The sequence below is a fragment of the Capsicum annuum genome, chromosome 12, assembly GCF_002878395.1.
Source record: "Capsicum annuum cultivar UCD-10X-F1 chromosome 12, UCD10Xv1.1, whole genome shotgun sequence".
NCBI lineage: Eukaryota > Viridiplantae > Streptophyta > Magnoliopsida > Solanales > Solanaceae > Capsicum > Capsicum annuum.
Window position 1 is genome coordinate 92,620,896 of NC_061122.1, and position 10,564 is coordinate 92,631,459.

At 34.9% G+C, this 10,564-nt stretch overlaps 1 protein-coding gene across 1 annotated transcript; it reads right to left on the reverse strand.

Annotated features, from left to right (window-relative positions):
• Positions 1–4,362: 4,362 nt before the first annotated feature.
• Positions 4,363–5,473, reverse strand: LOC124889637. Its single transcript, XM_047401609.1, has 3 exons — positions 5,287–5,473; positions 4,834–5,184; positions 4,363–4,376 (listed from the first exon to the last, which is right to left on the reverse strand). Exons 1-3 carry the CDS (start codon positions 5,471–5,473, stop codon positions 4,363–4,365), a joined length of 552 nt encoding a protein of 183 aa, XP_047257565.1.
• Positions 5,474–10,564: the final 5,091 nt, after the last annotated feature.

Genomic DNA, 10,564 nt, shown 5'->3' on the forward strand with positions numbered 1-10,564 from the left:
TACACCAACATCCACTAATTAACCTCAAATCATTCTTTTCCTTCAATCATAGGTTAATCATTACTCTAATCTCTTTTTTTTCCTACACTAACGTACAATTAGCAATAGGATCCTAATAGTAATAGTATTTATTGAATCTTTTCCTTTTTCAAAGCATTACTAGATGCATAAACTATTTTCTTTTTCTGCTCCTTGCTAATATTGTTTGCACTCTCCAGACTTCCGTTGTTTTCTTTATTTTTTTTAAGCCATAGTGAATTATGCTTCTTAAACAAGAATCATAGCAACCTCTATGTAGAGTACACAATAATAATTAGATTTCATTCTTGACTATGAACTTGCTACTATACGAGCTTTCTATCACCGCGCATGAACAACCAAAAACTCTCTTTAAAGCTATTTCTTTCCAGTTCGAAAGAAAAAGAGGGATTGAATAATTTCTTTAGTTGCTTTCTATTTTTTTCCTTTCCTACTCAGCTTTTTTCTGCTCTCCAAAATAATAGGATTAGAAAAGCCCTAGTAGTAAACTTTTAACGTTAATAGTTGAAACTGAAAAAGGCTTTTGGCTTGTCCACTTTAGTTCCCTTAATTACCATTAATAGTCGGTTATAATTACCAATTAACCCTTTATTAAAAGGAGATAATAAGCTAGCTATTACAACCTTGTTGTTTTCCAAGGCTCCTCTTTACACTCTAAGTGTGAGATTAGGGTCAGTTTGGTGTGTTAAGTCCTTCAGTCGCACTCTCCAAGCCTCGAGTTCATTACATTCTCATATGCATCCATCTTTGTGGTCGTACTTGTATCACATAACATGTCAAAGTTATTCAATTTCGATTTACATGTGTTAGTCAAGATAAACTACCCAAATAGCTTTTGTATTTACTATTTTTGTACACAAATATTGTGTAGTGTTATTGGTGTTGGATTTGATGTTGTACAGGTTGGAACCTTTTTCAAAATGCTCCAGTTCCATTACATTATCTTTCAAAAGTGAAGTTGATCCCAATGGGATCAACTGGAAAGGTGTCTCAAAAGATGTCAAAGATGGTTATTTTAGAGATTCAAGGAGTGTTTTTTAAAATAATAATTGATAGCAATTGTTTGAGTTTGCAGCTAACACTTAATTATATTACTTTAAACTGTATTTTAGAAGAATTTTTATTGGGATGCTTCCGTTAGTGAAGCTGTGGTGAAGCAACAATGGTTGAAGAAGGTTGCATTATGCTACAATAATTTTATTTCTAATATAAAAAAACATGGAGCTACAATTCAACCAGAATTTATAAATGACCATGTATGGGAAAAATGGAAGAAACTTTGGTAAAGTGATGATTGTATTATGAAATCCGAGATAAATTCAAAAAATCGTTGTGGTGGCCGTGAAGTAGCTACTGGGACATACACAAGTGGCTTTATCACTGCTGGAGAGAACCAGAAGAAACTTGTAAGTATAAATTTCATGAACAATTTTTCAAAATTGACATGCAAGTCATATAATTAAACTACTTAAGAATTGTGCTTTGATCATATTATAAGTTGGCACACTTTTCAAATTTAAATTCATATCTGATTATTAAGATATTGGTGATGGTTATCATATGTTCATTAGGTGGTTGTCAGTGATGAATGTAATAATATGATGAGTATTGGTGATTGTTGATTATGTGTGGTTTACGTTGTTAGTTTGTGATGGATATTACCTAGGTTTTTGGAGGTGATTGATACTGATGGTGGAGATGATTAATTTTGTTGATATTAGCCTGTGGTTATGATAGCCAATGGTTGAGGTTGCTAGATGGTTAACATAACTAGATAGAGGTAGAGAACTTAGTTTACATGCCAACTTATTAATCTGTGATGTTGTGGTCTGCTGCTAAATACCTGGAAATTTTTTATTAGTTTCCTATCGTTTCCTTTCCATTTTAGTAGCTATGGTTGTGTCTAAATTGCGTAGCAAGCAGCTGGCCTTGCTGCTATTTTGTTTGGTTTGTTGCTATGTCCTTTTGGCTACTGCTATGCTACTTTTTTCTTTTTATTTTCTTATTGTATGTGATGCTCTGGTCTGTTGCTATAATTAAACTTGGGAGGGTAGATAAACAAGTGAAAAGCAGTATGGCTGCAAATAGAGCTACCACTGCTGCTAGAGTTATTGTTATCATAGCACTCTTTGATCTGCTTCCTATTATGAAAAATTATAGATTAATTCCTTCATTTCATCAAGTAATAATGCATGTTGGATATCATTAATGTATGTGATCATATATATGTGATGTGTAGTGTGAAACTAATGAGAGAACTTCGTTGGATTTTTTTATTTCTGGAGAAGTTTTTAAGAAACTTTAGCACATAGTAATTATTGCATTAATTTATCTGATCATATAGGAAAGATTTGTCTTCTCTTGATAACATGTACAATACTTCTATATTTTGATAAATAACCAGTAAGATTATCTTTGTTAGATTATCCCATATTGCCCTGGACTGGTTAAGTAAATGTACGGTGTGTCTTTATTTAGAGTATCACATATTGGTTAAGTGAATGTACAGTGTGATAGTATGTCTTTATTTTAATCAAAGAGTTGTCACTGCCGCTAGAGTTGCTGCTTCAATTAAACTTAGAAGGGTAGATGAACAAGTGAAAAAAGCAGTCATGGTTGAAAATAGGGCCACCCCGGCTTGCAAATGTAGCCGGAGGTTGAGTGTAACTGCTTTCAAGTTTCTTACTTAACCACAGTTATAACTTATATATAATGAATGAATGTCCTTCACCATATTATGAATGTCCTTCACCATATGCATATCAATGAGAATCAACACTTTTCTCTCTTATCACCCTTTCTTAAAGAAACTATGGAAATTGTTGATTAGTTTTCTGTCGTTTCTTTGCCATTTTAGTAGCTATGGTTGTGTCTAAATTTTGTTGCTATTTTGTTTGGTTTGCTGAGATGTCCTTTTGGTTGTTCCTATGCTTCTTTTTTATCTTTATTTTGCTACTGTATGTCAAGCAATTGCTATATTTCCTACAAGCAGCTGGCCTTGCTGCAATAATTTCTGTTGTTATATTTCCTGCAAGCAGCTGGCCTTGCTACTATACTTTCTTTGTTTTGCTGCTATGCAAAGAAGTTTTATGACTCTATATTATTTTGGTTTGCTGCTATGTCCGTTGGTCTAATTCTAAAAACCTAGAAATTCTATATAGGCTCTTAAAATAGGTCGAGATCCAACTCCAAGTGAGTTACATTTGCACATCCATACACATAATCATAATGGAAAATCTTTTGTTGGTGAACATTCCCGACTTCTACATATAAGTCCATAATTTACATCTAATGATATGATACTCTTATCTTATTTTTATTTTTTATTGACATGAACTTGAGTATATTTTAATAACTCTACTTGTTACAGGAAAAGTATGAAGAAATTGTACGAGAAAAATTACAGTGTGAGTCTGAAATTGATCAATTAGAATCATATTACGAAGCTGAGGGAGGATTAAAGATAAAAATATTATTTGGTCTTGGGTCTAAAATTGAAAGTTACTTTGGGAAAAAAAATTGTCACTGTAATGCCTCCACGTCATCAGTACCACCTTCACTTTCTTTACCGACAACAAATTTGGAGGAGTTTGTGAAGCAATTGATTCTGTCACTTACTACTCATTTTCTTTCGGTAGTTATTGAGCGTGTTGGTGGTATTAGGGTACAAGAAGGGGCTGTGCTTGATCCTCCTCCTACTAATGATGATGATGACAACGTTGATTCCTAACTACATAGTATTCATAGTCCTTGATCGTTGCATTAATTTTTGATTGTGTGGAAGTACAAAAAATTTATGTAGTAACAAAACTAATTTTGATGGATATTGGTTTGACATTAGTTTATTTTTGACAAAGTACTTGCAATTGTGGGTGTTTGGACTCAATTATTGTGCATTTTGCTATCTATATGAATGTTGGTAATTTTAATCATTCTATAATTTACGTGATTAAATTATTTTTTTACAAAATTATTAGCAACAAAAAATTAGTGATTAACATTTGTCATTGCTACTGAAAAACTTTAGGGACGAATAAATTTAGTTGCTAAAGACGGTTGCTATTAGCGACAAAAAATTAATGACTAACTTTTGTCGTTGCAACTGAAAAACTTTAGCGATGGATATATTTTGTCGCTAAAGACACCTACTCAGTCGACCAAACTATATTGCAATGGATCAGCGATAAAATATTCAGTCATAAATTTAGCCATGATGAAAATAAGTTTTGGGAATAGCAACGGTATAGCAACGGAATATTCCATTGGAAACACCAATAACCAAAATTTTTCGTCGCTAAGGGGTCACAAATTTTGTGATGGAAATCAATTTTTCATCGCTATGAGGCCAGCAACGAGCAATATATCGACAGAGGTTTATCTGTTGTTATCCGTCGCTATTTCTCTTTAGCGGCGGATTTTCATATGATAGCGACGAAAAGTGTGTGTTGCTACATGCTATTTTTTTGTAGTGATGGAAACTGACCCTTCGGGTCCGATAATCAAGAGACGTATAGCACGAATGCAACTAATTCATCCCCAAAATCATATCAAAGTCTAACATGTCCAACTTTATCAGATCCACCAAGGTCTCCCTACCATAGACCGACATCACACAACCACTATAAGCCCTTCTAGCCATAATGGAGTCACCCACCAGGGTGGATATAAAGAAGGGATATAAAATACCTCCAGAATCAAAACCAAAATGAATATCCACATAAGGGGTCACATAAGAGAGAGTAGACCCAAGATCAAGTAGGAAATATACATCATGAGAGAAGAGTCTGAGCATACCAAAAACAACATTGGGGGATGCTTCAGAATCATGGTGGGTGGCAAGAGCATACAGATGGTTCCGACCAGTGCCAGAGCCAGAAGCAGAAGCAGCACCTTTTGGTGCAGGAGTTGATGGGATAGCAACATGAATCTTATTTGCCCTAGAAGAAACCCTAAAAGGATAATTCCTCTGCAAATGACTAATCTGCCCACATTTAAAACACGTATTCCTCCTTTCTTCACAAACACCATGGTGCACCTGACCACATAATCTACAAGGAGGATATGATGGAGCTGACTGAGCTCTACTATCCTGAGGCTGGGCTCTTGGTGCTCTAAACCCACTATTATACTGAGAATGATGATCACCTGATGGCTTTGGATAAGAAGCACTACCCTTACAGTAGGAACCAGAATTGCCCCACTTTTTCTAAGACCATTTTCCACCATTTCTACCACTTTACTGCTGACCTCCACCCTGATTTGGATAACGAAACTTTTTATTCTTCCTTTCACTTATCTTTGCTTTCTTCTTTTTTTCCTCTTCCATTTGTTGTGCATACACCACAAGTGTAGAGATGTTCATATCCTTTATCAAAAAAGCAACCTTGCTCTCCAAGATCAATGCATGGCACAACCCAGAGGTAAACTTCCTCATTCTAGCCCACATGCTAGATACCAATTTTGGAGCATAACGCGACAGCTGATGAAACTTCAAGGCATACTCCTTTACTGTCATCCTGCCTTGCTTTAAATTTATGAATTCCTCAGCCTTTACCTCCCTTAACTTCTAAGGAAAAAAACAACCAAGGAAAGCACTAGAGAAATCATCCCACAAAGCAAACTCAACATCATCACCCCTAAGATATTCCCACTCCTCAAACCATTAATATGCCACATCCTTCAACTGGTAAGCGTCGAACTCCACACTCTCCACATCAGTAGCATGCATCACATAGAAAATCTTTTTCATCTCATCAATTAAATTTTAAGGAACTTCCTTAACTTTAGAACTAGTGAAAATAAGAGGAATCAATCTTATAAATTAGCCCTCACTAGTTGCCTCGGAGGATAGAGCAACATAAGCAACACACTCAGTCTGAAAGGCCACCAAATGGGTAAGCAAAAAAAAATGAATGGCGAAACTTAGCATTAATCACGCCAGCCTAGAGTGCCTAAGGAGGGATAGGGGGAATCAATAGAGCTCCCTCAGGGCAATCAGAAGTAGAAACCCATGACCAGGTCTGAACTCCTTAGTAGGACGAGCTTAGTCCATATTGTCCTTGGACGGGACAAAAGAGTTTCTATGAACATCAAATCTTCTAGGAGGAATGATCTGAAACGCGAACATATGGAGATTAGAGAAGGTTTAAGACCTTAGGTTCTATAGCTTGAAATAGAACAACAAAAAATGAAAACATTCCTAAATGCCTCATAGCCTTTCCCTTAAAAGTGTAGAGCGCTACACATCAATAAATGAGACTCTACTTGACATGACTTTGTTGGACACTCAATGACACAAAACCTAAGCTCTAATACCATCTTTGTCATAAGAAGAACCAGCACCTAGCTGTGACAGGTATCTCAAATCTCATGTGGATTGATCACCACCTACACCTAACCAAACCAAACACAATATCCCCAATGTCAGATGAATTTTGAATATATAAGAGGATAAGTTCAAAGAATAAATGATACACTTACGACCAATAACCGTTAACCAACCAACACCTCCTACCAATATCCCTTAAGTCCATAGTAATCCAACAAAGCCTTCTAACAAAAAAACTAAAAACTAGTCTTATTCGGGACAGGTCCCCAACTCTGACAGATGACAATGACAATGAGAATGTTAACAATAATAGAACACTTAACTCTAGTCTATGCTAAGATCTAATAAAATGTCTAAGTCTTCCAAAGTATGAAAGCTCACAACTTCACCATAATGATCTGACGGACCAAGCTGATCCATCTAACTCTACGCAGGAAAAGTAGAGAAATCTCCAGTACCTACATCGTGTGGGGATATAGCATTTAGAGATGGTTAGTGGGGTGAACACTAGCATGTAACTAAGGATAAGAATAACATAATGTCGTGATTAACAATTCAAAATTATATAAAACTAATACACATGATTAAATGCATATATGTATACATATATATATAACATGTCGGGATAGGGAAACAAGGCTTAACATGCACTTTAAAACTTTAGCCTGGATTGTGTAACTCAACCGTCATAATATAAGAAGGAACCCACGGGCTATATAAGCCCAGCTCTCCCATAACTGGTAGGGCCCCAGTGCATATGGTCGCACGAACTAGAGGGTATATACATACGCTATAGGGGACTCGAACCTCTCGGCATATCAAGGTGGCACAAGCACCAAATCCTATAATATGATGTGGAGGACTCGAACCTCCCAATCAAATGATTGTAATAGGAAACTCGAACCATCCAGTCATATAGACCCCCGCATTGGCAACTACAGTTTCTATTATTGGTCTTTCAAAACCTCTACTTTCACGACTCAGCTACACAACCGTCACTAAAGCCTAATTAAAATAATTAGCACATAGATTATCATTTATTGAACCATGATATACATTTAGGCATACATTGTTGTTATCTTCATACCAACTACACTTGCAAGGTAACATTAACATACCAAACCAATTACTATCACTTGGGGGTTTCACAACCCTTTTTGGTTTAATTTCATATTAGCTTGGGGAATTACATAACCCCATAAGGTTCAGTTCAAAATTATTATGCTTCATTAAACTTTTTAGATTATGCAATAGTTCAAGAGTAGTTTAATGTGCATATTTTTCATATTCAAAACCAATTCAACTTCTTGGGGTTGGGGTCATAACCACTTCAAAAGTCACAAGTTTGGGATCACAATCCCTAGTTCATTCATCATTCCCATGCATTAATTTGATTTTTAAAACCATCATATAAATATAACCCATGCAGGACAAACATGAAACATCACATAAACAACAGTTATTCAAAACCCTCAACCCATGTTTTTAAAACCAACCTCAATACCATATGAACAACACTTTAAAACTTATGCTTTTAGCAAATTAATAATTAGGAAAGAGTAGCATGCCTGAGATACCAAGTTTTACGAAAAGAATTCAACCCTTGAGCCCTTGGATGGCCTACTTCTTGGAAACCCTAAGTATGACTGCTTGAGAGAATTAAGAGATATTTGGAAGTGCTTGAGTACATTATGAATGAGAAACAACCCCTACTAAGTGCTTTATGAATGTGGAGTTTTAATTGGATGAGAAGGAAATAGTCCAAAATGCCCTCAATTTTAAAATTAAAATTTAGTCATCAGTAACTATGGGTCACCATACAACTCATCACCACAAGTCGTAGCCAAGGCAATCTCCAAGGCACTTACAATCTATTGACCCTATGACTCAACCTATATGACTCGTAATGGGACCCTATGACTTGTAGGGTCCAGTCGTAGTCAACCCAGCTTCCATTTGAGGTGTACACTAGACACCCTATGATTTGCACCCAACGACTTGTAACAAGTCCTTATGACTCATAGTGAGACACTTGTACTCAGAGTAGAATTCAACCACACACTTACTGATTTGGCTAAGATTTGGTCTAATAACTCGTTAAGAGTCCCTACGACTCATCAGGGGAGTCGTAGTCAGGACATTAAGGATAAAATTTTAGAAATTTTCAAGGACCAAAACCTAGGGCATTATAAATAAGATAAGAAATGGACCTTAATATTGAGATTTTTACTCCAATTAATTAGAAGTTGAATGAGAAGCGATCCCTCAGTTTAAATAATAGATCAACAACAACTAAGAATACCAAGATCTACAATCAAAACCTAAAAATTGATCCCTAAATGAACCCCATGCGGAATACTCAATGATATAAAACTGACTCTATCCTTTTGAAAGCAACAAAATCTAGTTGTATTTGAATTTACGGACTGTTTGATGGCAGTTTTATAACTAGACAAGTAATAGACATCAGCTTGGGGTGTTTTTTGGTGGGAGTCAAAGGAAACTGAGATTAAGGTTTTGTTGGTCACCGGTTTTGGCACTTTTTGATGGATTTTAGAGCAAATTTAAACAGGGGGGTTGCTGTTTTCATCTCAACAGAGTTCGACGAGCTTAGGCGGTGACGAAAAATATAGAACGGGTTGAATTTTGTAGTGGTAGTGGTATTTATGGCTGGAGCTGGTGGTTTAGGCCAGAAATGGGGGCGGGGGTGGCTGGTTGGTATTTTCGACATATTTTCAGCGAGAACTCACTAGAAAATAGAAGAAACAGATTCTTCTACATTCACTCCTCTACTCTTTGATCTCTCTCTCCTTTATTTCTCCTCTCTCAATCTCACTGTCACACCCCTTTTTCTCCCGAAGGGTTTGAGTCAAAGGATTTTTCCAATTAAAGTGGCGGTCTTGAATAGGGATTATTTTATTTACAGAGTCGCCACTTGGAATTGAGTTATGGTGTTCCAAGTTACCTTATTGAATCCCTAATCAAAAGAAATGACTCTTTGCTGGCCTGCGAAAATAGAAAACTGGGTAAGGAATTTTGTTGACCTAAGGAAAGGTGTGAGGCACGCCTCGAGTCCCGTGGTTCTAGCACGGTCACTTTTATTGACTTATCTTGACTTAAACTATTTTGATGAATCGTGTTAAGGCCTAAATTCGCTCGTTTTTATTATACCAAATATTTGTGTATATATATCTTATATTAAATAAATCAGTGAAAGTTAATTTTTAGAAAAATATTTGTCAAGGTGCATTATTGCATCCTTGAATTTTAAATGTCTCAAAAAAGATGTGTACACCACATTCTCAACTGAGACAAATATTTTAAGCGCGTCTAAACTTTGCCTAACTTGAAAGGGGTTGATTATTTCTCATTAAGCTTATAATAGTTTTATCTATTCGAAAAAAAAAACTATTTATTATTGACGGTGAACTAAATCAATATTCACTTAAAGTAATTAATTAATTTAATAAATAAAAAAATAATTAAATTTTGTTAATAACTAAAATATAAAATGAACAAATCTAATCTATATTATGCCAAATTTAATACAATTCATCAAATTCGCTCATTTATTTTATTTTTATTTAAAAAAAAATTGATACAAAATCAAGTCACATATATTAAGATAGATTAAATGCAAAAATTCTGAAAATTTAATTTGAACACAAAGAATCTAAATCATTCGAATCAATGCTATATCAATTTAGACAAAGTATAAACAATAAATGGTTTAAAATTAATTTTGGGAAAGCTTCTGTAAATTAAAATAACCTAGAATTCTCAACACATCATCATTCCAATTTCTTTAATTTTTAGCATCATGACACAATAGCACTACTTTACCAAAATTCAATTAAATAATAATCCTCCAAAAAAAAATTAATTAATCAAGCCCATTATATAATAAAATAAAAACACCTATTTGGAAGATTTGGTTTCTCACAGTTGGCAATGGAAAGGGGCAGGGAAGCGGTGGCAATGTGAGAAAGAGAAGAAGGGAGGCAATTTAATGAAATTCGTGGAATTACTAAAACAATCAACAATCATGTAATGAATCCATTTAAAAACAAACTTATAAAATACAATACAGGATTTAACCTGTGATTATTTATATTGAATAATGAGATTCATCATCGGAAATTTTGAACGGAATTTCAACTTCAACTCTTCTTTTCGATGTTTTTGTTTTTCTGATCT